Source organism: Lacerta agilis, chromosome 7, assembly GCF_009819535.1.
Source record: "Lacerta agilis isolate rLacAgi1 chromosome 7, rLacAgi1.pri, whole genome shotgun sequence".
NCBI classification, from domain to species: Eukaryota; Metazoa; Chordata; class Lepidosauria; order Squamata; family Lacertidae; genus Lacerta; species Lacerta agilis.
The window spans coordinates 64,233,543-64,260,406 of NC_046318.1; the positions used below are offsets into that span (position 1 = coordinate 64,233,543).

The 26,864-nt window shown below is 41.0% G+C and overlaps 1 protein-coding gene across 5 annotated transcripts in view; it reads left to right on the forward strand.

Annotated features, from left to right (window-relative positions):
• Positions 1–26,864, forward strand: part of VPS13B (vacuolar protein sorting 13 homolog B) — a 360,398-nt gene that overhangs the window by 201,410 nt on the left and 132,124 nt on the right. For all 5 annotated transcript variants that reach the window (XR_004427068.1, XM_033155647.1, XM_033155648.1 and 2 more), the window contains exons 31-33: positions 6,893–7,096; positions 14,267–14,393; positions 16,673–16,816. Coding sequence is in view for 4 of the 5 variants with exons in the window: in XM_033155647.1 (XP_033011538.1) it covers positions 6,893–7,096; positions 14,267–14,393; positions 16,673–16,816 (475 nt within the window). In the remaining variant the exon portion in view is untranslated. The remainder of the gene's footprint in view (positions 1–6,892; positions 7,097–14,266; positions 14,394–16,672; positions 16,817–26,864) is intronic.

Here is a 26,864-nt window from a genome sequence, read left to right on the forward strand (position 1 = left end):
TCTCTGAAATGACTGTGATTCTGTACACCTTGGCACCCACCTGGCTTCTTTGGGTATATTATAATTTCCCACAGATTTTTACATTTAATAGTCAAAAGCACAGCATACACATTCTACTGAATTCTGAGACTAAGGCTAGCACACCAGTATAGAACTCGCAAAACAAACATACACTTCTATCTTACTAAAAGTTATCATCTCTAAAACATGTGAATTAGAATAAGAATAGAGTATCTTAGTTACTGTTACTTCTTTGTCAATGCAGTCTTCCGTGGTTAATATTTCACGTGATTCGTTAGAACAAGCATTAGCTGAAGACAAGACTTTGAAGAAAGAGCAAATGTTAGTTTTGTTAATGTAGCAGAGTATTGCATTTCAACTTCGGGAAAGGATAGTTGATTGATGCAGCTTGGCAGGAGGGTAAGGCCCCACATGCTGCTGAAGTAGGGTGAAAAAACTGTAGATTATAATGTACCTCAGGATGGGTGTTTTAATATGTTTACATTTTTTCTGCTTTGAGATGCTGATAACACTTGGTAGAATTCCACGTTTGTTATTAACCTGGCTTGTATCACATTTAATATCGAAATACTACATTGGGTATTTCTATGGAAACTCTGACATGCATGCTGTTCAACAGATAATACAATAAAAGTGTGAAACTATAGCAACTTGGGTTTCTCCCCCCCCCCCATAGAATATAACTTCACATCATAAACTCTGGTCCTCCTTATGATTGCATTTATTATGAATGCAGTTATTAACTAATGTGGACTCCCCATTACATTATTTCCCCCCACTATATACTGTATAAACAATTGCATAAGAAATTAGAATGGTACAGATATAATGTGTGTAACATATTTTTTTCTGTTTCTATAGAGAGCACAGTACATATCATATGCATAAATTATCTATTCAAATAATTTCAGTGTGGTCATTAGAGGATTTGACCGATATCCACGTATGGGTTTGATAAACTGACACAACAGCGAAAAAAGAACTCCTGTCCCATGTCAGCTTATCAAACACACTATGGATGTTCTGTCTTTTATCCGACATCAAAATAACATCCACAGAGTAAATAGGAAGCTTGTGTTCAGTGAAACTCAACCTCAGTACTTCCAGGTGAATATATACAGCACCTGATAAGGCTGAGGTATTGTACCACTAAACAAACAGAACCCTGAGCAACCAATGAGTACTAGGTATGCCAAAATGAAAATGGGTGTAGAATCCGAAAGAGGTTGTTTGCCTCAGTTTAGTGGTAAGCCAAATATTTATGTAATATTTTAGAAAGCCAAAACCTAGTGTCCTGTTACAGACAAGCAATGTTGAGTTTTGAGCTAAAATTATTTAACCCGTAAAACAAATCAATAAAGAATGTGTTATGTTCTTACATCTGGTTTTAGCACCAGTTATTTTTTCTTGCTGCTGACATTACTCCCTGTTCTTTGTCATCCTTTCTGAGTCTATTTAGAAAAGTTATGTTCCTCTTGTGACTGGTGGAAATGTTTTATCATCCAAACATATCACGAAACCTCCATTTAGAATTATGCATATGCATCATTTGCACAGCTATCAAATCAACATTTAGAATAAGTCCTGCAGTAAAAGTAAATCAACATTATTCTCTCTAAGCACAAAAAAGTATTAAAATGTTCACTCTCACTTAATTTTTTGTTGAAGCGTTTAAACAAGAAACAGACACTTTTTAAAATTACCAGGCAGAATACACAATTAACACAGCAAAAAGCTGAAAGTTAGTTGACTTTTACATTTCCCCGCGTTTAGCCTGAAAATATATAGTTGCCATACTTTACCTTTTTTCCTTGCTATTGTGCTCCAGATATACGTCTAAGAGACAACTGCAGTGGAAAACGGTCTTCTGCTTATTTGTGGTAAATGTACTGTACACAGAGCTTTTTGCAACAAGGCACTACTTTTAAATGTCTGGTCACCTCACGGGATATGTAGTGCATTTCCTGCCACTAGGATAAGAGGAAGGAAGCACAAGGCCAAAACGTTTGATGTGTGGTCTACTGTAATTCCTTTCATGTGTTCAGTGGCTTTTGTAGGATCCATGTACTACAATCAATTCTGACCATGCTGTGGTCCATTTCATTAAAGCTGACCTTCCTAAATGGAAAACAAATTCACATTATAGTGGCATTCACCTGCCATCATTAGTGGGGAAAGAGTTATCATATTTTGCCCTTAGGCTGATTCTTTTATAAGTTTTATGAGAAGATTTCCTTTAGAGTTCATTTGAGAGTGGAGATAAAAATGCAAAGAAGAGGCTCAATATTATTTTTCAAAGATTAATATATTAATATTCTAAGATCAAGTGTGAGTGAGAGGCCTCTTAGACCACTTTTCATAGTACAGATGCCATGTGCAAGCCATTTTGAACTCTGTGTTTTGGTTGCTGCCAGCTTCCATTCATTTAATGTAAACCAACCAGCCATGCAGATCAGTTCCCATCACAAGAATTTAGATCAATATATTTTTGCTCCATGTCAGTTTCACATAGTGTGCTTATTCATAATGCCCTTTCTGTCACATTTCTGCATTAATCTGTGGGGTGGGGTGGGTTTTAAAAAAGAAACTATGCAAATATGTATTTAAATAATACTTAAATATTTATTTGATTATTTTGTCACAAAATATAATTTACCTTTTCCCATCAACATGTATGTTAAAATGGATGTTCATACACATTTTGGTACAATTTTTGAGCTGAGCACTATATTGCAAAATTCAGGGAAGTGCAAAATGTAAAAGATAATTACGTTCTAATTCATGCATTAATCTGGGAGGTGCAAATTTAGGTAAGTTAAAAATATGGATCAGATAAAATTATCCACCCCTAGTTGGATGCAGCATGGACACAAACTGTGTAGTGTGGGCTAGTCTATACAGTGGTACCTCGGTTTAAAAACAGCCCTGTTTACGAACTATTCAGTATACGAACTCCGCAAAACCGGAAGTAGTGTTCCGGTTAGCAAACTTTACCTCAGTCTACGAACAGAATCCGAACGGTGGAAGGGCACTGGCAGCGGGAGGCCTCATTAGGGAAAGCGCGCCTCGGTTTTAAGAACAGCTTTGGTTTAAGAACAGACTTCCGGAATGGATTAAGTTTGTAAACCGAGGTACCATTGTATGTTGAATAAAGGTAAAGGTAAAGGGACCCCTGACTGTTAGGTCCAGTCATGGACGACTCTGGGGTTGCGGTGCTCATCTTGCTTTACTGGCCAAGGGAGCCGGCGTACAGCTTCTGGGTCATGTGGCCAGCATGACTAAGCCGCTTCTGGCGAACCAGAGCAGCGCACGGAAACGCCGTTTGCCTTCCCGCCGGAGCGGTACCTATTTGGCTACTTGCACTTCGTGCTTTCGAACTGCTAGTTGGGCAGGAGCTGGGACCGAGCAACAGGAGCTCACCCCATTGTGGGGATTTGAACCGCCAACCTTCTGATCGGCAAGCCCTAGGCTCTGTGGTTTAACCCACAGCACCACCCGTGTTGAATAGATACCCATAAAAAATGTTGAATAGATACACATAAAAATGACTTGTGGCACGAGGCAGCTGCTATGTAGACTCAGCTCAGTGTGACCTCCATGCCAAAACTGTATCATGAGAGGTGGCTTGGAATATGGGTTTATACCAACAATAACATTGTTAGGTGAAAAACAATTATGTACCATTTCCACTCCTGTGTAAAATGCTGATGCAAATGCAGTTGGTGGCTCATTTGCCTTTCCCTGTTTAGGGAAGCTTTTAATGTGAGGGCGATCTGGCTGCGACATCTGTCACCCCATTGATCACCAGGGTTGATTCGGCTGATCTGGCTGGCTAGGCGGGTGTCCCCTTCCTCCCTCACTGCTCCATGTGCGTCCCTCCCGAAGCTGTGCGCTCGGTGGAAGAGGACGACCATCCCAGATAGGAGGAGTGTACCATTCTTCGGTCAAGGGTATACGATAGCTTTTAATATTTGATGAATCATTTTATTTTAATATTCTGCTGGAAGCCTCCCAGAGTGGCTGGGGAAACCCATCCAGATGGGCAGGGTATAAATAATAAATTATTGTTATTTGCCAGACAAGATGCAACCTGGGGTATCTATGAATAAGATGTTTCATTTTTCAAAAGTGTTAACAAGTAGCAGCAGGAGCGCCTAATTTGTATCAATACTGTAGCACTGGGATAGGATTTTAAAGATGTCGTCGTCGTCCCCTCACCATTTTCCTGATTAAAATTACTAAATTTCACATGTTTTTGGTGGAAGATGGCAGAGTGCTCCATGTGTACTTCTCAAGAGGATGGGGAATGTTGTCTTGTTTAGAATAAGCATATGACATTTTTGTTGAAAAGTAATTGGTTTTATTGAACATTATAAAAATGTATAATTCTTCAATCTGCATTTTTTTTCCAACAGCCAGAATGCAAAAGTCAGTTTGTGCAGTTAACACTTTTAAAGGGTTGTATTGCCATAGACGCCTTCTCAAGCTTCTGAATTGCACTTCAAATTGCCCTGAGTTCATTTTGGTTCTTGGGCACAAGCAAGAACATTTCAAATACAGGATGGGAAACACAGCACATGGAAGCTAGCATTTGTCCTCTTGAAAAGTGCTTGCACCTGATTATTGAACTGCTTTTTGAATTTGAGGACAGTAATCCGTTGGGGAGAGGAAAATCACATGACCCTAAAGAATGTGCATGCACGGTCTCTGGAGCCTGGTTAAGGGCAGGTTACAGTGCATCCATATTCCATGTTTCAGCTTTACAACCCTGTGTAAAGTATGCTGACTTAGGCAGGTGGGAGTGTGGCTTTCCCAGTCACCCAGGAAACCAAAGCTTCCGAACAATAACCTTCAGAGCCAGACATTCCCAATATATAATATGAATATTCCCCTAGCTTTGGAGTGAAGAGAAATGTGTGAAAGTAAGGCTTCCTTTAATAAATACGATTAAGCCATACATCACTATTATTTATATCCTTTTTCAAAACTACTATTTTTTATTTTTGGTTTCTGCAGTCTTTTATAAGTCTCAACTGACCTGTAAGGGAATACATTTGACTTTCTTACAATGAACCTCTGAATTATGCCTATTCAGCAGTGAGTAATAACTGATTCAACATGAGCTGTGTCTTATATAAACATACAAAATGCCTGACCCAGACTAAATCAATTTAAAAAGGAAAACATCAAAGTTATGTTTCCTGTTACATGCTTAAGGTCTTCTTTGGGTGTATTACATTAGTATATTATTTACCAACTATAGTAGGCTTTTAGTTTATTCTCTGATGCCACCTGCAAAGAGAACGGTAGAGAACGTATTGGATACAATAAATTGTACGTCTAATGTAATATGTCACAGTGATTAAGAGAAGCTTTTACAACAGGGATCAGGAAGTCTTTAGCATACCTTACAGTCCAGTTTTTAGTTTCTATAATGTTCTTATGCTGCAGAATGTGACCAGGGTAAAGTTCAGAGGGGCCACTGATTGCCTTGGGTCATGCCTCACCTGGATTTTAAAGTCCCAAGAAAATCTCCAGGGTCTTGGAACAGGGGTGAGAGACAGAAACATCTACTCTTGTGCCCCAGAGAACATTAGCTCAATTCTCTGAGCTGTCCCAGTGTGTTTTTGGCCTGAACCGTGTAGCAGAAGGAAAATGAACTTCTACATAATTTACAAACATCATAGGCCCTAATCTGTTTCACTGCCACGGCGAGTGTGTTGGTAATATGAGATGGGGATCTGTAACTCCCCCCCCCCCGAGAGATTTGACTGGACTGCTCCATTATGCTTTTTAGATGAGCAGTCAAGCACTTTTATTTTTCACCAGGCTTTTAATTTATTTTAATTGTAAATTAATTTTGCTGTTGGTTAGGTTGTTTAACTCTGTTTTGGGGTGGCTGGCATGTGATCCTTCAGATGTTGGACTCCAGCTTCCATCAGCCCCAGCCAGCATTGCCAGTAGTCAGAGATGATGAGAGCTGTAGTCCAACAACATCTGGAGGACTACATGCCAGCCATCCCTTGCTTTATTCTCACTCTTATTGCATTATGACTGTGTTTTATTGTTGTGAACATGTGTGTTAGGGTATTGATGAAGAGTCATCTGATGTTTAGAGATGAGCTCCTCACTTTAATTCCACCCCCTCTTACTAGCACATAAGTTTTTGCAGCAATTTAAAATGCACCCCAGGTCTCCAAACTCAACTTTTGTCTGTTACACTGGGTACAAATGGGGCAGCTGTTCTATTCTACTCAGATACAGGACTGGGCATTGTGTGTGGCTGACATGCAAAGGGCAGTCCAGATGGCAATTTCCCCTCATTAATTTTGAGATATGGCAGAGTAGAGGGTTAGCATGCAAACTCTGGATCCAAGTATGGTATTTGTTCTCATGCACATACTGACCTCAACAGAGGCAAGATGAGGTGGATAAGGCAAAACAAGGGTACTCTAGCTGTGCAGGACTCGGGCTGAATACTACATGAGAGCAGAGCTCACATAATGTTTCTACAGCAATTGCTCTCCAGCTGAGCCTTTTGTAGGAGCTGCAGGTTTGTCTTGGTAGCTGGCTCCACCTTCACTTAGATGCTTCTTCATTTAAAGGGATGCAGTGGAACAGAGGATAATTTGGTTGTACTGGGGCTTCTGAGATGAGTCAGAGAAGACCATATGACTTCCTTAGTCCAGAAGCCTTTTCAATAGAGAAGGTGCTTCTGGGGGTGACCTTAAAGCCATTTACACCTCCCACTCTGAATCACCAACCTCATCCTCCAAAGAAGGAGAGTCCAGCCCCAGGTCCAGTCCATAATCTCAGAGATGAAAACAATGCAACCTCTCTCTATCATCTCTTTATTTTTTTGTCATTATAGGAGAGCACTGAATCTGGGGATTCTTCGTGATCCTGGATCAGAGGTGGAAGACAGACAGTATCAAATAGACCTCCAGTCCATCAACATTGGTACTGCTCAGTGGGATCAGTTGAAGCCAGAGAAGGAGAATGGTAAAGAAAGGACAGTGCCAGAGAATGAAAGGAATTCTCAGAATCCAGCACTTGAGTGGAATATGGCTAGTAGGTAAGAAAGCAGTGCGAAAATAGTGCCTCGCATTCTTTAGCAAAAAATTTTTTTATGATAGTAACATCCCACATATTTCAGCTGAGCATGCTGTTGTTTGTACATTCAAGTGTGTGTGCATTCCCTGGCAAGCATGTTTCCCGTAAGCTAGAGATCTGAACAGTACACTTAAGGTTTTTGTTTTGTAGCACTGTTGCACTGTAATTTCCATGCAGATAAAGTTATGTCTATATTTCCATAATAGCTTATAATATGGCCATAAAATATAACTCCAGGCTGAAACCTGGCATTCACATTTCCAGTCTATGAACAACAGAGTTGTTACCCTTTTGTTCTTTTACAAAGTTTGAACAAAACCAGTTTAGACATTTTTAAGCCGGCAGAGGACAAAAAGAGTTTCCCCCCTTTGTTGGCTGCAAACCAGTTTCTGTGCTTCTGTAAATGAAAACAGCTGCAATTTCTGAAATGACAAATTTCTGCTGATTTGTTGATATGCAAAAGAGGGCTTCCAGCTCAAGTCTACTTATAAATGTTACTTTGACATCTTCCATTTTTAGTGTTCCATTTTGATTATATTGCTACAATAGACTTTGATGCTTTTTTGCAGTTAAGAGGTCACAGTAGCCCTGTGCAGCTAACATGCTTTTCAGAATGAGTGCTGGGGGAGGGAGTTGGGATTGTGCCTGGTGAACACAGTTTATGTCAGGCCTGTCTGCCTGCACAATCTCTACCCTGCAAAAATGTACAATATGGATAACACCAACATAACCTGCATGTTTACATTCACAGCAGAATACTGAATTGTTGTGCTAAGGTTTAAGGGTGGAGCTTCACTCCCAAATCCATTCGTTGTACAAGTATATGGTACACACAAATCGATGGTGACATTTTGTTACATCTGCATGGGAGATATAACATGGTAGACTTGCGATAAATGCTTTTTTTGCATTAAACTAAAGCACTACATTTTGATTCCTGAATTATAGTTAGTATTGTTTAGTTATGTTTCTGTTTTCTTTATCATGGCTATCCAAGCTGTTCACACTGTCTTGAACAATCTCCTACATATTCAGGATTCTGAGTTAGCCCAGCAATATAAATATGCAGAGATAAGGCAACAGAGTAGACGTCAGAAGACATGAAAGATTCAACCCAGTGGAAGCATACACTAGGAAACTACAAGATGTTGAACACCATATTTAACAGACTTTAGAATATCACACTGACTCTTATAAATCATAAATGTTAACTGTAATTTTGTTTTAAAATGATATAATTTTAATGACTTTTTAGAGCTGGAGACTTTGTTTCAACTTTCAGTCTGCAACGAGTCATTCTATAAGCCCCAAAAAGTGCAGTTTGCAAAGGAAGTGCTGATTCCACAGTAACTTTAGCTATGATCATGATAACTGTATAGCATGTACGTTTGTAAAAACAAACCACAGGTGGGGCCCCTATCAGATGCTCTGAAAAATTAAAGAGCCTTTAAAAGCTTTGCAAATGATTCACTGCTCTTATCTATTAGATGAAGTAAAATGTGCTGATATTTATAACTGAAACTCTTGATGTAAAACATCAAAAACTCCTTTGGTGCCTTCAGTTGAAGCACTTAAGGACTGGATCAATGACAGTAGTTTAAACGATTTAGGCAGATTTGAGCTTTTAGCTGTTATGAGAAAGACTAGATAATGGTCAAAATGTAAGAAAATTAGAACACGGTGTATTCCTCTATACACATTTTTTAAAGGGTGGGGAACATGGATCACCTCTCCTTTGCAGAATGCCATTGTCTTTGTTTTAGGTTTAAAAACACAGCGTATGGGCTTTACTAAGGTCCCTGTGTGTCTTATTTCAATGGGTGCCAAATTTCTAATGGAGAGGTCTAAATATTCCTCTGGGGTGTAGTGGTAGAGAACCTATTCAAACATGCTCCCCCCCCCACCATGGGAATGTGCAACATGTGGAAAACATATGGCTGGAATGGAAAATCCAAGTGGATTTCACAGGACAGCTATGATAAAAGGATACCATCAGCTCCTGTGCCCTGATATTTCCTGCAAAATCCATGTGGATGTTTAATTGTGCAGGTCTTCATGAGATTCAGCATAGAGGCTTGAATGTACTATGATAAGCTAATCAATAGGAAACATGTATTTCATTTCTCTTACTGTAAAAAAAAGTTTGTCAGACTTCTCTGATTTTTTTTAATCAACATTAGTGCTTCCCAATAACTAAAATGATTGTTGCATCAATGATATTAGGAGAGATCTAGTTTCCACTCTCCTTTTTTAGAATGGCTGTATGGCTAAGTGACTCATATCTTTTGCAGCACAGTAGTAAGCTGCACTGTTAAAGTGTGCATGAATGGAAAGGCCCAACTAATATACTTATGTAACCAAACTTGTGATTGCTGGTATTTCTCCATTATTCCTCCTTATAATTATTTTGTGTGGACATATAACAGCTTTCTTGTTTTCTCTATTACTCTAAACAGATGTTCTTTAAGGTATACTAAGATGGTCAGCTACTTTAATATTTCTGAAAGTCTTGTCTTTGAAAAAGGTATAAATATGTAACAGATGCCTAAGTGGATCCTGGAGTGAACATAGTATGGTCATAGTACCATCATTACACCGTTCCTTATTGAGGATGATCATATGGTACCCAGCTGTGTCAAGTTAGCAGAACACTTAAGGATAGTACAGTGTGGAAGACTTAATAAAGAAAGTGCAGGTTTATTTCATTTTATTTCCTTGGGATCACTGAAATGGACACCTCACTTTTGAAGACAAAGTTGTCCTCAGTTTCTCTTTATAGTTGCGTTAATTCTAATACCTGCTTCAGCCATCTTCCTAGATCAAACCATTAAAAAAAACTTAAAAGACCATTTTAATGATTAGGAAATTGGTACTGATATAGTAAAATAGTGAATGATCTTTCCTTTCTCTGAATATCAACCAATGTGACGATACTTGAGGGCTGAAAATGTCAACTCTGCAAAGATGATATTAATCCTTATGTTATTATATTTTCTTCCACTATTTTTTTTTCCATAAACCATTTGTAAGGTCCTTGGATGGTTGCTCATGAGAAACCAGGCAAAACTCCAGCCGTTTCTTTAGTAGTTTTATTGTGCATACTATGTACAGTACAGAGCTAAAAAGTTCATGTCTGTATCAACCGTCTTCAGTATCCGGGAGTGGCCCCTTCCGGTTCTGTCCCCAACATAAGAGTTTCAGTATACGAAATCTCCGCCTCCCCTCTTTTCATTTCAGTCCTCTACGTACTTGGGGCGACGGAAATAGTGTGTCTCCCTCCTCACCCGCTGAGCGAGAGGAGTGCAGGGTCTCCAACATCCCCAGAGCTTTGGCTCTCCAGCTCCTGAGCTGCCTGCCCCTCCCCACTGGAGACCTTGCTGCTCCCTCCGCTGGACGAGGAGGTGCTACTGGTCAGGTGTGGCTGAGGCTCTCTGTAGCATCCCGAGAGCCCTTCCACCACCCTGCGCTGAGCCGGGGACAGTTCCCTGACACCATTAATTGCCTCATGACTTCATTTTTAACCTGGGAATTTGTTTAAAAAGACCTTAAATGGTAGCCTAATAGCCATTATATTCCAATTGATTTTCCATCTCATTAATGGTAAGCAGTAGTTCATCTTTGTAAACATCTTTCAAATAATACAGTTGTTTTTCTTTCCACACATCTATATTAAAGGCTCCATGTTTATTTTTGAAAACCCAGTGGAACTGTAATGGAATAATGGGTGAGAGGCTGTTGGACCATTTTGTCCAAATTTTGAAAGTTTGTAAGTGTGAATGGATTTGTAAGCCACCGTAAAGAGCATAATTTGCTTTTTGAAAGTTACTATTTTTATAGGGACACCATCTATTACCAAGTTCTCTTTTTTTTTTTTTCATAAGATTTTTATTATTTTCCAATAAAACAAGAGAAAAACATAACATAACATAAACACCAACATTAACACAATAAAAAAACACATTACATAAACACAATCGACAAAGAAAACAATTAAAACAAAACCAAAACCAATACATACCTAAACTGGAACACCAATCTATCTCTTACTACTTAACAAAATCTAGTTTCTGACCTTCTATAGGGACCTCCCCCGCTTTCCCTCCTCTGCCTTCAATACTAATATACTTTGGTAACATCCATTTTTAACATTGCAATTCATTATCCAACCTTTTGTAATATCATAAAGACTTAACATCTTATAGTATCATGAAATAATTCTTAAATCAATCTTATACTTCTTTTCACTTGAGCTGCTGCTATTAATTGGTTACATATCTCTTCACTAATTCAAAATTCCCAAAATCGTAGCATCAAAATCTTAAAACTTAACATCAAAATCCTAAAATCTTAACACACTATCTTCAGGGTACCATAAATCCATCCTAATTCAATTTTTATCATTTTCACCCTATTCCCCTTCTCACCATTTTTCTGCTCTCTCCCATGCCCCCCCACCATTCATCTTTACATTCCCCTCTGTTGTCTTTGTTCAGTATCATCTTAAAATTTATAAATCTCCTCCTTGGGCGCCTCAAGAGGCACCAGCTCTCCTCTCCCAGCAACTCCATTTCGCAATTTTGGTTTCCTTCCACTTGTGTCTTCAAAAATCTTCTCAACTTCATCTCTGGACTCCCACTCCAGAGACTGAATCTCGTAGCTCCAGTCAAAACATCAGCCCTGTGTTTCTCACTACACCAGGGCCGTCCATTTACCTGGGGTTGCTGAATCAATTCGTCCCATTTCACCAGCACCTCCCCCAGTTCCCTGGAGAAATCTGCTTCCAAATTATCAAAATTCTCCCAGATCTGGCTGGTCTCTCCTGCTCCACAACAGATTTCTTTGAAATTACGTCCTAGCCAGTCCATTTTCCGATTCACAAACTCCAATTGCAGAAGGATTGTTCTTTGTTCCTGGGTAATACCCGGATCTAGAATCAGTTTAAAAGCGAAAGCAAGCATGGTTGGAGAAAACAAAGGGTGTCAAATGTCAGTAATTTTCCATCTTGCGTATTAGTTTTCCAACGCCATTTTCCCTGAGACAGGGTGCCAAAAATAATTCCAAAAGCCACAGAAGAGATATTTCCAAAATCTTCAATCCCTCAAATTGGGATTTAATCCATCTTCTCTGTCAAAATGCTTCGTAGCAACATTGTGTCTAGTGATGCAGCTGCAGCCGCTTGAAGCTTAATTACCTCCTCTGCACAACAAAGGAGAGGGACGGGCTTCCTTTTATCATCCCTCCCGGTTGCCAATTATTCAAATGTAAATCCAATTAGTCCCGTACTTACAGCAGCCGGGGTTCTTCTTTTTTCTTTGAAGTTAGCAGGAAAAGCTTGGTGCTCAGGTCTGGCAGAATTGCTGCTTTGATCTCCCGGGGGGGTGCATCCGCCTCTTCAGTCCCGTGTCGGTAGCTCCGCTCGCTTGAATTCCCCCCCTTACGAGGGTCAATCAAGAGCAGAGACGGCACGTCTGGGACCCACGAGGCCGCGGTCCACGGGACGCTCTTCCCGTGGCTTTAAGGGGCCCTTGGCGCAGACAAGGAGACCCCTAAAACCCCCCGGGGACTGGAGCTGATTCAGCTCCACTCCGCCATTATCCGGCACCAAACCGGAAGCCTCGCCATCTATTACCAAGTTCTCTAATGTGCTCCATATATTTCTCTTATTGCCAGACATTAAGACTGTCATGCTGCTAAGTTGGCATACATTGTAATAGCTGTTTAGATTTGGGAGCCCCGATCATCCAACAGTTGGGTGATGGTACAGCAAAGATTTTTAAAGGTGTGGTCTGTTGGATTGAAATATGAATTTGTTTTAGTTGCAGGCACTCATTCCATAATAGAAAGTTTCATTTTGTTCAAGCGTTGCATGTCCATATTTATTATATTCCAGACTTTGTTATAATTTGTCTGATAAAATTTGTTTAATCAGTTATGGGCAACCTGAATGTCTAAGTATCTGAAGCTTTTTTCTAGCCATTGGGCTTTGTAATATTTTGGAGAAGGTTTCCTGAAGTTGCAGGGGAATATGAAAGAACATTACTTCCAATTTTTGAAATTTTACCTTAAGTCCAGAAACATTTAAAAATGTATCCAATTGTATACTCAATAACCTCCCAGCATTACCGGTAATTGAGTCCCATAAGCAGTACATTAAAAAGTATCACCAGCATGAAATCCCAGAATGTATTCCCTTCCATTGATAGTTACAACCTTTCCTGTTGGAATTTGGTGTAATCTCATTGCCAGGGGTTCTATAATTAGAGCAAATAATAAAAGTGATAATGGGCAACTTGGTTTTGTCCTGAGGCTAAGTTAACATTTTTGTGAATTTGTATTACTTGTCCTAAGCAGATGTAATATCATAAATAGTTGCGGTAAGGGTTCTGCTGTGGTTCCTCGTGAGTAAAGAGGCTCGACTCAGGTCCTGTATATTTACAGGTTTTATTGTGCAGATATGTACAGTGCAGAGCTCAAAAGTCCATGACCAGCTTAAGTCACTTTCAGATCCTGGAAGTGGTGCTTTTCTGGAGCGCCCCCAACATAAGAACTTGGGCACCCCTAGTCTCCTCCTTCCCTCCTTACATTTCACACCCCTGTGTAAATGGGGCAACGGAACTGTCATTGCTCCCTCTTGGCTGGATCCACTGAGGAGGCGTTGGGTCTCTGAAGCATCGCCCAGCCCTCTCTCCGCTGGACTGCTTTCCTTCCTGTCGCTCCTGCTGGAAATCCCCCTGCTATCCCTGCAGTGCTGTGGCTCTCCATCCCTTGACAGCCCCTGCACCGCCCCACTGGGCACTGACTGTTCCCTGACAGTTTCCAATATTCTTACCAGTTTAGGGCCAAATCCAAAAAATGTTATGACTCTGATTAAGTGCTTTAGTTCTACACAGTCAAATGCTTTAAATATATCTAATGATAAACACACTACTGAGGCAGTCTGTTTAGTATGCTATGTTATGTTTAATAATTTCCAACTTGGTTCTGCAATTTTAAAAGTTTTCATTCTGTTAACCCTCACTGTTGTGAAAATCTTGTAATCTAAGTTGAGCAGAGAAATTGGGTGATATGATTCCACTAATGAAAGTTCTTTTTTAAGGTTTGGGAGTTAATATAAATTTTCTTTTTCTTTTAGCATCAAGCGGCATCAAGAACGAAGAGCTATTTTAACTCCAATTTTAACAGACTTTACAGTGCGAATAACTGCAGCTCCTGCCATAATTTTCACAAAAGTAATCTCACCAGAGAATTTGCATACAGAGGTTGGTATTTGACTTGAGATGTACTCACATGGCTTTCGGATTCATGTATCTTTCTGAATGCAGATATTTGCAATACTTAAAATGCTACATTAAATTGAGTTTAATTATAAAACAAAAACCCAGCATTAGCTATCAAAATGTTTTTGATCTTCTTTAAATCCTTGTATGTAGGTCAGAAATAGTGATTATTGTATGTATGCTAAGAAAAGCAATAGATGGTAATTGTATGCATGTTAGCCTGTGTTTCTGTGTTTCTTAATTACATTTATAGCACACATGTACATTGTTTAATCAGCAGAGAAACCCTGTGAGGTGGATTAGGCTGGCAGCAGGGATGGACAAATTAGTTTATTTCTGCTCCATGTCAGTTTCACATGTGTCCAGTCATATGCCGGGTTCATCCTTTCCAACATGCGCGCACGCACAAACACACACACACACACTTGAATTCTATATATTTCTCCCTAAAATACATGTCTTTGATTTAAGACACAGCTCCAGACCAGAATACCACCTCTGCATTTCCTTGCAGCTTCCTTGATTTTTGCTTCATCCAGTTCCTTCCTTCCTTTCCGTTCCTTACAGACATCACACACAGAGCCGTCTCATCCATTGGGGCTGGTGGCGCGGCGCACCAGGGCGCAATGGCCTGGAGGGCGCCTCCGTCCTCCAGCCCCGCTGGCAGCGCCTGCCGGCAGCGCCCTCTGACTCCCGGCAAGGGAGCTGGCCGGCCACGCCACGCCCTCTGGCTGCCCAGCAGAGCACAGGAGCTCTGCGCGCCCTTCCAGCGCTTCCGGGACGGGAGGCGAGGGCAGCCGGCTCGCGCTTCGCGCGCAGCCGCCCGCCCGCCCGATGCAGCGCGAGCTGCCCAGCCGCGCCGTCCAGCTGCGCGCGGGAGCGCGAGCCGGCCGCCCTCGCCTCCCATCCCGGAAGCGCTGGAAGGGCGCGCAGAGCCCCGCGCCGCTCCAGCGCCACGCCCCTCATCCCCCGCTCGCCCACCCCCCTCCCAAGGGGCGGCAAGCGCGGGAGGGAGGCGGCGGAGAGGCGGCATGGCGGGGGCGCCGGAGGGATAGCCGCGCCAGGGCGGCAGATCCCCTTAAGACGGCTCTGATTACACAGCACCCTCTTTGCTCTCAGTCCAGTTGGAAAAGGAACCTTTCCTTGCTATCCTTTCACTATAAATGCCAGGGATTAAATAAGGGGGTTATGGCATAGCTGTCAACCTTCCCTCCCCCCCTTTTTTGCATTGGGAAACGGCCATAGCTGTCAACCTTCCCTTTTTTTGCAGTGGGAAATGGCACCGGAATAAGGGAATTTCCCGCAAAAAAAGGGAAAGTTGACAGCTATGGGATATGGGGCATTCTATGTTCAAGGGATATTGTGTATTGATGAGCTGTGGCTCATCCTCACAATGCTGACTTGCTACTGCAAATGTGCTGGAAATGAAATCCAAAGGAAAATGTTAAATGACCTAGGGAATTGCTGTGCTGTAGAGAAGTCATTCCATGAAAAGTAACAGATGAATTTTACTGTAGCTCTTGTTAAAGAATGTAAATGTTTTGGTTATTTTTTTTAAATCAATTCCATTGATGAAATTCAGTGAGGAAGGGAGAGGCCTACTACAGATTACTAATAAATACTTAATGCACATGTCATGATAAGGGTTATGAGCATCTGCTTAGTAAGCAAACCTGCTCATTTTCTTTTTTCCGTCTCGGAAGTAATTTGCCAGAAATGGTCAAAAGCTTTTCCTATGTGTTTAACAACAGCCATAAAATAATGGTCATCTAACTATAATTCTGCCAAGATGTCAACAGTAGTTTACAGGCAGCTACAAATCAATTAAGTCAGTTATTTGTGGGTTGCAATGTACAATTTCATTATAAACCATGATGAGTTTGTATTCCACAATGTATATCTGAGAGCAAGGAAAGGGGAAGTGTATTCCTCTGCCAAGAACATGAATAGAGTCTCTGACAGCCCAGAATTTGATGCAACAAAGAAACAGGACCTCACACATGAAACAAACAAAATGTATCTTAATCATCAAATATCCTGTTGGAAGCCTAGTGGTATGCTATTCCACCACTCCTCCACCTGATTTCCTTTTACAGATGGTGCACAGTGCTTTTCTGCCTGAAGAGATAAGAAAATGTTAATAGTCCCAATTTGGAGAGTATAAATAGTCTACATTGTGTTTGGTTAGAAAAGAAAATTACATAATTGCCTTGAAACAGCTGGTATCCATTGACTTTGTTTTACAAACTTGTTTTTCACAGGAAATTTTAGTATGTGGCCATTCTTTGGAAGTGAATATGACAACAAGCCTGGATTTCTTCCTCAGTGTGGCTCAAGTACAACTCTTACAGCAGTTAATACAGTCTAATATGGTTGGACTGGAACCATCCAATAAAGCTGCAGAGGTAACTTCATTCTTTCAGAGTTACTATGGTTCATATACTGCTATCCCCCCCCCCCATGTACTCTTCAGCATGTTTTGGCTAGAAATGTGTGTTACCATTTTTCTGCTACTGAGAATGTCACCTGAGTGTTGGGGTCTCTCCTTCATGCTATCTATGCAGGGACAAAACCCTGTGACATCTCTGTGGTACATATTTCCTTGGTCTCCTTATGGTGTCCAGATCATTTGAGGGGAGAGGGTATTCCTTTTCAAGATTTTCTTCTCTTCTTCCAATTATTGGCAACAGTAAAACTGCCAAATTCACATTGACATAATCCTTCTGATGGGCCTGCTGGGTGATCCGTACCTCTGGTGCTCGTATAGGCAGGCTTGCATGCCTAGTCCTTGAAGTCCTTAGTTTTAACCCAAGTCCCTAAACATGTGAATGGATGGGTGTTTATTATTACGGCCAAATAGCCAGCACAAGTCCCTAAACACATTTCTTAGGTATTTCATTTATTGTATTATTTATCATCCTTTTCTTTTAGGATACTTAAGAGTAGTTTACCTGGTGTTCCAAGTGGTTTCCCATCTAGGTCAGGTCTACACCGGCGTTAGCTCCAGTAATAACAGAATAAATACTAAAAAGCTACAGGATTCACTGGGATTTCAAGAGATATAAGTTCCTACCCTATGCCATGGGATTGATTGGGGGCTGTGGGCTTAATCTTAATCACACAGTGAGGTTGGTTCAATTTGCTGAATACCAATTTGACATGTATTTATTTATTTCATAAAGTGTATACACTGCTTGATTAAAAAAAAATCCTCAAAGCAATGTACGAAGTATAAAACAGTAAAATCAAGGAAAAAATAACAAGCCTACTTTAAAACATACGAAAGTTAGAATACAAAAAAATAAAAATAAAAATTTTACCTCAACTTTCAAACATCAGGGTAGGTTTGCCTAAACAGGAAAGTTTTTAGCGGTTTCTGCTTGATCTATTAGAAGCATGGTAAGTGTCAAGAGAAAAGGACAGTTGTGACACTTGACTTGCCACAACTGTCTGGCAGAGGAGGCCAGTTGTGCAGTATCATTCTTATCCTTTTTACCACCACCCTCTGCCTCTGGCCAGTAATGGATTCCAGAGCTATGAATCAGTTATCTGCCTTGGTAAGATAGCACCTTCCCATCTCCATGCATTTTCTTTTCAGAAAGGCAGATCATTCAGTGGATGGGATATGTGCATCATTTTACCGTATTCATGTTTGCATCCAGGTGGCCTTGATTGAATGGCTGTTTGAACAATCAATGGACTGAGTTGCTCATAGGCAGGAAAGCAACACCTTTTTAGGGGCCAGGAGAATTAGCTGGAGATGTGTTAATTGAAAAGTGGACTGCCCAGCCTGCTTCCTTTATACAGGATATATCAAATGATGTAACATTTATTGGAGTTGCATGACTTGGTTGCTTGGAAGGGATGATTACTGGAGAGGCTGTATGTGTGAAAGAGGCATACCCTGGTATGGCAGGTCTGTGTCACGGCAATGTTTCTATTTTTGTTGAAATGCTAAATACAAGACATGCTTTTTCTTGGATATTTTGCAATCATGGGGCCCCTTTTGGAAGTTAGCTTTCAGAGCAAGTATACTATGGGAATATTTGCAATAAATAACTTACAAGGCAATGTTTCCCATCTTGGTGGAATGGATAGAATCATAAAGTTGAGCGTGTGCCCAGAATTTTAATTTAGGGACGGTGCTGCTCAGAAATCCAGCACTTTGTCAATAGACCATAAAACTTTGACAGTGAAAATCACTTTGCAAATACATAGCACTTTTATCATGTCCAGAGAATGAAACACTCTTTCTAGTTCATACACTTCTTAATTAGCATAGGCCTTTCAAGGTAAAACACAATTTTGTATTCTGCTATAGAAACAGCTAGTCAATCAGGACATAGTTATTTAATGCCTTTGCATGAAGTGATTCATTCCATACCTGCTTCCAAACCATTCCATTGTAAGCACTTCAAAATAGTCACCCCAGTTTTACTATGCTTGGTGTCGGCTGGGGTTCTGTTCTGAGAGGGAGGAGCTTAGCCCACACAGCACTTCAAAGACTGGGTGGGAAGCAGCAGAAAGAGTATAAACAAGTTGTGTTGCTTTAAATTAGGGAACCGTGTTAAGGTGGTTTAGTTTCTGTGCTGGAAAGATCTTATTTTCTTGTAACTTGTCACAGAAAAAGTAATCCCACGCCCCTTAGATTCTATATCTACGCTTCCTAACCTTGCTGTTTCTTCCCCTACTCACTATTTAACCTTTCTGTTTATTCCCCCCAACCAGACCCTTGCCCTTGCTGTTTCTTCCCATCAGTTCCAGATTTACATAAAGGCTGAGTGGGCTACAGCCCAGGGCCTTGTAATCTTGGGGGGGGGGGGACTCAGTCTCTTGCCAAAATAAAAAACAAAAAAGGCACATTTTACTATCTAGGGCCAGTTGCTTAGTAACATTAAACATGTGATGTATGAGTCTGTGACTGTATAACAGTTACACAAGTGCGTACTTACTGTTTAGTAAAGTTCATGGGGGCTTTAAAGCTACTCAGAATCAACTGATAATTTCAGCTATGAAACAATACAAGTGTTCAGATCATGGTATATAATTATAAGGTGCATTCTGAGAACAAGTGAGGATTCTTTTATATCATCGTGAATCACAATAATATCTAATTTTGACTTTTCGTGAAAATAATGAGTAAATGATATGAAAATGGTGCTACTCCTAGCTTCAGCTGTTCCTAGCTATCCTGACCTTTGCTCCTTCAGCTGCAGTGGGCTGCTGCTGACCCTGTTGTGATGGATCTATAACTGAAACTTTGCTGTTACAGGTAGGTAGCCATGTTGGTCTGCCGTAGTCGAAACAAAATAATAATAATAATAAAAAAATCCTTCCAGTAGCACCTTAGAGACCAACTAAGTTTGTTCTTGGTATGAGCTTTCGTGTGCATGCACACTTCTTCAGAAACTTTGCTGTGTTTCCTCTCTAACCCTCAAGTGTCAGACTTGAAGTCTCAAACTTCTCTGTCACATACGAGGCAGAATTACCTTGTCCAGCACTTCTAATGGGGCTGACGTCTGACCACATGGCATGCCCAACAGTGTAGGGGTGGAGAGATATGGGGGGTTGCAATTTGGGTACAGTGGTACCTCTAGTTACGAATTTAATTTGTTCTGGAGGTCCGTTCTTAACCTGAAACTGTTCTTGACTAGAGGCGTGCTTTTGCTAATGGGGCCTCTTGCTGCCGCTGTGCCGCTAGCACATGATTTCCGTTCTCATCCTGGAGCAAAGTTCTCAACTCGAGGTAACTCTTCCAGGTTAGCGGAGTTTGTAACCTGAAGTGTTTGTAACCTGAGGCGTTAGTAACTCAAGGTACCACTGTATTTTTTTTTTCTTACGGCAAGAGTGATGGTGTCATCTGCCAAAGCGGTGTTTGCTAGCATTCTTAATATGTGTTATTGAAGGTCAGGTCTAGCCTGGCACATGATCTCTTTATCTGGAAGGCTTCGCTCAGAAAGTTACCCAGTAAAGCTTCATGGCTTATCAAGGATGTGAGCCCAGGTCTCCGCAGCCAAAGTTTCACATTCTATACACCACAGCGCCCTTTTAACTCTTTGTGTGCCTGGGGAGTGGCAGTGGAAAAGGTCCTGAACTTCAAAATTTCCCACTGTATCCCTGCAAATGTCCTGACACAGCTATTATTTTACAAGAGATCCAGGAGCAAACACAGTTGTGTGTTTATTGGAAGCTTCCTGGCAGTGCCCCTTTAAAAACCCTCAATGCTTAACTAACCCTCAGACTGCATTTTAAACTTTCATATCAGCATACAGACTGTGTAATAGCGCCAGTCTTTAGGAGTTTTGATTGTTTCTTTTATCTTTCTCTGGGAGTTGTTATAAATTATTTTATGGCAAAGGGCTTTTGTTTTCCCTTGCCTCCCTCTCACAACCATGTTTTTCTTCTCTGAGGAATGAACAGCCAGAAGAAGAAATAAAGAGCCAAACATTTGTTCCCCTTGCTATATGCTTTCCAGCTCCCGCTAGAAGCTTCACATTTCCTTCACCAGTAAAGGAAGGCCATCTTCTGTTATCTAAGCTGCAAACACCTCCTCCAGCAGGCAGCCCTTTGAAGCATCTACAAACTAAAAGTTCAAAGAAAATAAACAAAAAATATCCAGGACTTTAGGCTGATTTATTATCAAGGTTTCTGAAGCTAAATATATATAGTTTGACTAAGAAATGACAAATGGAAAAGAAAAGCCATAAATCTGCAAATATTTGCAGGATGTAAACACAAGGGAAAAGGGGAAATGTTAGTATTTCGCAAGAGATCACTACTAGAAATCAGATGTTGACATTCAGAATGGAATTGTTTTAGAGGGAGACCAGGAAGCCTATTGCATGTGTTAATGCATAATGCTATAAAATTGTTTTGCAAGGAATTGTGTTGAATTGTTTAAATTAAACTGAATTAAACACTAGAAACACCAGGCTAACCTATCTCTTCCTTCTCCTGCAACTATTCTTCACTCTCCAGTCCTGCAGCTTCTCCTGCCTCTGCCTCTTGTTTCCTGGCTGTTACAGGTCCCCCCTGTTCACTGATCACTTCTTCCAAGTCAGTCTCCAAGCCTGCCATCCTCTGCTGCCCAGAATCCAGCCACCACTCCTCAGTGTCCAGCCAGCCCCTAACACTTCTCTGTGCCCCCCCCCCCAGGTTGTAGAATAACCACACCTCTGAAATGCATCTTGCCACATCACAGTATGCTTTTCTGTGATTGTCCCAGCTGCACCTCTTAACCCATAACTTTTTTTGAAGCAATGTCTTCCCTTCCTCTGTATTAATATACACTGCTATTCTGTGGGTTTGTTTTATGATTTTAAGGTAATCCTTATTTGTTTTTAAATTGTATTTTGTTATCCATCTTGAGACCATTTGGCTTTTAGGTTCAGATTATCACTAAATGCCTAGCTGTAGTTACAGGTAGGTAGCCGTGTTGGTCTGTCGTAGTCGAAACAAAATAAAAAAAAAATCCTTTCAGTAGCACCTTAGAGACCAACTAAGTTTGTTATTGGTATGAGCTTTTGTCTGCATGCATGTATCTGAAGAAGTATGCATGCACACGAAAGCTCATACCAATAACAAATTCAGTTGGTCTCTAAGGTGCTACTAGAAGGAATTTTTTTATTTTGTTTTGCCTAGCTGTATATGATTGTGCCCTAACATGTTGCTTTCTCTCCCCGTAGGACTTTATAGGCAGGTAGTCTCTATCTTGAGAATTTTCCTTGTTTTAAACTTTGCTTAAGGCCCAAACTCACTTGCAGTGGTGCAAAGTTCTCTAGGGGTAGCCTCCCAGCCAGTGCTGGCCACGATTCCAGGGATGATATAGCACTCTGGTGAAGTTAAATTCACCATTTGGTTAAACCACAGAGCCTAGGGCTTGCCGATCGGAAGGTCAGCGATTCGAATCACCGCAATGGGGTGAGCTCCCATTGCTTGGTTCCTGCTCCTGGCAAACTAGCAGTTCGAAAGCATGCAGTGCAAGTAAATAAATAGGTACCGCTCCGGCAGGAAGGTAAATGGCATTTCTGTGCGCTGCTCTGGTCTGCCAGAAGCGGCTTAGTCATGCTGGCCACATGACCCGGAAGCTGTACGCCGGCTCCCTCGGCCAGTAAAGCGAGATGAGCGCCGCAACCCCAGAGTTGTCCGTGACTGGACCTAATGGTCAGGGGTCCCTTTACCTTTACCTAAACACAGGAAGGTTGTGGATGGAGATGAGACAGATTTTGTGGAGGTTAATCCTAAGCTAAAGCCACAACATCTTCTGTCTCCTATCACCTACACACACTGAAGGGGACAAAGGAGGCAACAAGAAGGTTCTTTTACTCTGAGAGAGGCATCAGGGACGGACATGCTTTGTTGGCTTCTTCTAGTCCTTCTTTGATGCAGCTGTAACATGTATAGCCCTTTGAGGATCAGCAGAAGCTAGCATGGTGCAATGTGGCTGGAAACGGGACTGTCAGCCCAGCATGCTCCACGGGAGATGGGTGGATTCGCAGGAAGTGGCAGGACTTTATGCAGTTCAGGCCCAGAGCAACCATACCATTCTTACCACCCTACCCCCACCCCTTCAGCAGCCATGCTTCTTCTATGTAATTTTGTTTTTGTCTGAATTTTAAATATTGACTTGGAGGCTATATGATATAAAAGGAACCCTCCAAAAGTACAAAAGCAAAATGCTACTGCTACATTACAATAATTGAATAACAAGCTGGTTTTAGAATGTGGGCAGCAAAAGCTGAGTGTATCAAGACTGCGTGGACTAGATGGATTTGGAAGCAGTAATTACTTTGTTCACAAATATCAAGTAATCATCAAATTAAACCCACTTCCAAAAGAACCATATGTAAGGAATAACATATGTATACTTCTGAAACCAGTGTTACAGAGTAAATTAAATGTTTATATTTTAACAAAACAAAAAACATATTGTGTGGAGGCTAAAGAGGAACCACATAATTAAGGCCAAAATGGTTGCTCTTTGATCTAGGTAGGTGCTAAAGGACAAGGCATTATTTTATGCTAATGCCACATTCTGAATTTGTTGATACCTCATGCTACAGTTCTCAGAGCCTAACTCATACACAGTTGCCTTATTCTGGTAGAACTTGCTTCTTTAACATTGCCATTCTTTTTAGAGTTTTCATTTTACTTGTTTATCTGTCATTGAGATTAAAGCATTTAAGACAAATATAGAAGCTTCTGTGGGATTTAGTTTCTGTTAACATAACAAAGACCTTGCAGCTCTTTTATGTTAAAACTTGTTTTGCAAAAGTTAACTTTACATTACTTAAGGTAATGGAGAAGCAACCTAAATCATCTGGCATGTTACTTCACAGAAGAAATACTTGTAGACAATGCACTGTTGAAGGAATCAGACACATTTGCTAGTTTAGGGGGAAAAAATCTTAATTTTGAAAGAAGAATGAAGCTGAAACTTTTCTGTAGTTCACTAAAGATACTTGATGACCTCCAGTAGTGGTCACCTACCAATGGAAGAGGCTTCTTCTTGATTGCCAGACAGCCTCTCCTCCATACTGCAGTGCCTTGTGCACTCCCAAAATATGCTCCAAAGAATTGTGAGACCCTTTGGAGCATATTCTGCTCCAAAGGCTCCAATCTGAAGATTGGTGAACACACAGGGGGGATGACAAAGTCCCACTGCGTGAATGCAAGTCCACTCACATAACATTGAATGTTGCCTTATCCTTTCTGTATAAATCTGCAAACAAGTGAGCAAGCTTTCTTTCATATTCATCAAAATTCTTTATCAGGCTGGAAGCAAAAAAGCAATGGTAAGACAATCAAATGTTGCTGTGGCTGACAGAAACCCCAAGCTGGCAGTTAATATTCATAACAAATGAACTAGCAGGTTAGGTTGTTCATTGTGCAAAAGGATCTAATTTTGTGCCAAATGCTTCCGAGAAAATAACAGTGCTGGCATTTATTTAGATACGTATTTGCACCGAAGGGCCCCTGTTTCAATTAGTAGTAGGGGTAGGTCTGGCTGACAGCAACAACAATAATATAGTCCACAATAAGCATATGAACAGAAAACAACAATTGACTTTAAAAAGAGTTAAACTAAATAGAGGGTTAAAGTGTTGTTTTTAAATGGTAAGTTCTTAAAGGTCAGACAAAAGTAAAAGGTAGATATGTTGAAAATAAGATTTTGTATGGATACATTGGGCAGACACAAGTACAGTGTCAAGTAATTGTATTGCTGGATAAGTATATAAATATTTGATTCTGAGAGTGCAGATAATCATTAATTTGTCAATTTAAGGAATTTATACTCAACCCTTCATCAAGGCAGATTACAAAAAAATATGGGCAATATCCAATTGAAGTTGTACTCTGATTAGACCCATTGAAATGAATCTCATCCCATAATTATAATAAAGCAAGAATATCAAAATACAAGATCAATTTAAAAAGGCACCAACTCCTAGGGGCCCAGCTTTTTTATGGGAAGGCCAGTATTTGGGGGGCAAGGCCTCCAATGTTCAGAATGATTAGGGGTGGAGGAGGCTGAGTGTGGAGCCAAGCATGGCACAGCTTCAGTGACCGGCTCCTCCTCCTTCTCCTGCAGAGGGGAAGGTGCGAGAAAACAGCCCCTAACTGGTGATGGCAGAAAGAAGAGGAGGCCAGTCGTGGAACTGAGGGTAGCACACCTTGGCTTGGCTTCAGTGGCCAGTGGCTCCTCCCCCTCCTGTCGCGTAAGGGAAAGACGGAGGAAGCAGCCCCTGGCTGGTGGTGGTGGCAAGAAGAAGACACTGAGCATGAAAGAGAAGGAGCCACTGGTCATTGAAGGTGTGCTGCTGCTGCTGCGTTCGGCTCCTCCCTCTGGCTCCTGATATCACATGTGCATTATGCCCCCCCCCTCAATCTTCTGCTCAAGAGGATTCTGCGCAGTCCTCTGTTGTAGAATACCCCATTAAAAGAAACCTTGGTATTCTCCAAGACAGTAGCAGAAGGGGAGTATAAGTAGTATAAGTATAAAGCTACCTTTTTCTGAGTCAATTGTTCTACCTACCCCATTGTTCTGATCTGATTGGCAATGGATCTCCAAGGTCTCAGGCAAGCGTCATTCTCAGATCTTTTAAACGGAAAGGTTGTGGATTAACCTGGGCCCATATGCCTGCAAAACATGTAGTTGCCACCAAGCGATGACCCCTCCACATAGCAGGGGGAAGAAGGAAAAGGCATTTGTTAAGTTTGTCTGTGGTACAGTCAATTCAAGGAGAATTATAGTTTGCACACACATGAATTCAGGGGGTTGTGTGGGGTATTTCCAGTAGAGGGTTATTTGGTGCATGCTCATGGAGCGAAGTGTGTGTGGACTGGCTAGACTGTGTGTGTGTATCAAATGGACAGATAATTCAATTTATTTTAAATCTCATGGTATAAACTTGGGGTGCACTTCTGCTAAAATGCACTCCACACTGCAGCATTAAAAGACTACTGTCCACTTAAACCTGATATGGACAAATGACTTGTCCATTTTTTTACCAATTTGAATTTGAAGTTAACAACCCAAATATTCTTGTAGTTAATTATAAAGTGCTGCCTTTTTGTTTCAAGTAAATTTAAGGCCACTTTGCAATTTGTATTTCATTTGAAAAAAAATCATAAATATTGATAACACAAGATTCCAGAAAGCCATATACAAGAAGCCAGACAGCTTAAATGTGAAGTGGCTGATACACATGCTATGCCGGTGCCATTGATTTGTTACCATCCCTGATGAAAATCTGTACATACATATATATACAGAGAGAGAGAGAGAGAGAGAGAGAGAGAGAGAGAGAGAGAGAGAGAGATTATTTCTGAAAATCCATACATTTTTCATACAGTTTTACATGCTTCCATTAATTTGTGAGATGCTAACTGTATTTTGTATCCAAAAGTTAAAACATGTATGGTAAAGGTACTGTAATCGATGTAATGCAAATGTAGTGCTGCTTTTTCTGAAAATTCATACTTCAGCAAGATTCCCTTCCCACAATACAGCCACCATGTGGAGGCCACATGAAGCTATCTCAGCTGAGTGGCTGCTCCGTGCAGCAAATTGTTTATGTTTACTGGCTCCCACCCATGTGTCTTATTTCTACACTGTCAGAAACAGCTTGGAAATTGTGTGGACAGAAGCCACGTGGTTAGCGAGTGCTGAGGGGCACTGAGTACAATATGGCCACCACAAAGACACTGTTTGAAACAGTGAAACTACTTGGCAATTGTTCCCACGTAGCACACCATGATCTATAAAATGGCTTGCCCTGCAGAGTCTGTTTGAAGCAGGAATGTTAGGGGCTGCGTGCAGAGAAACCACATGGCAAGGTACATACTGTACCACACAGTGAGTTGGCATATGCACATGAAACATCACCACCACATGGAGACAGTTTCAGGCAACCATCCTGAGAGGTCCATATCATGAGAAGCAGCTCACAC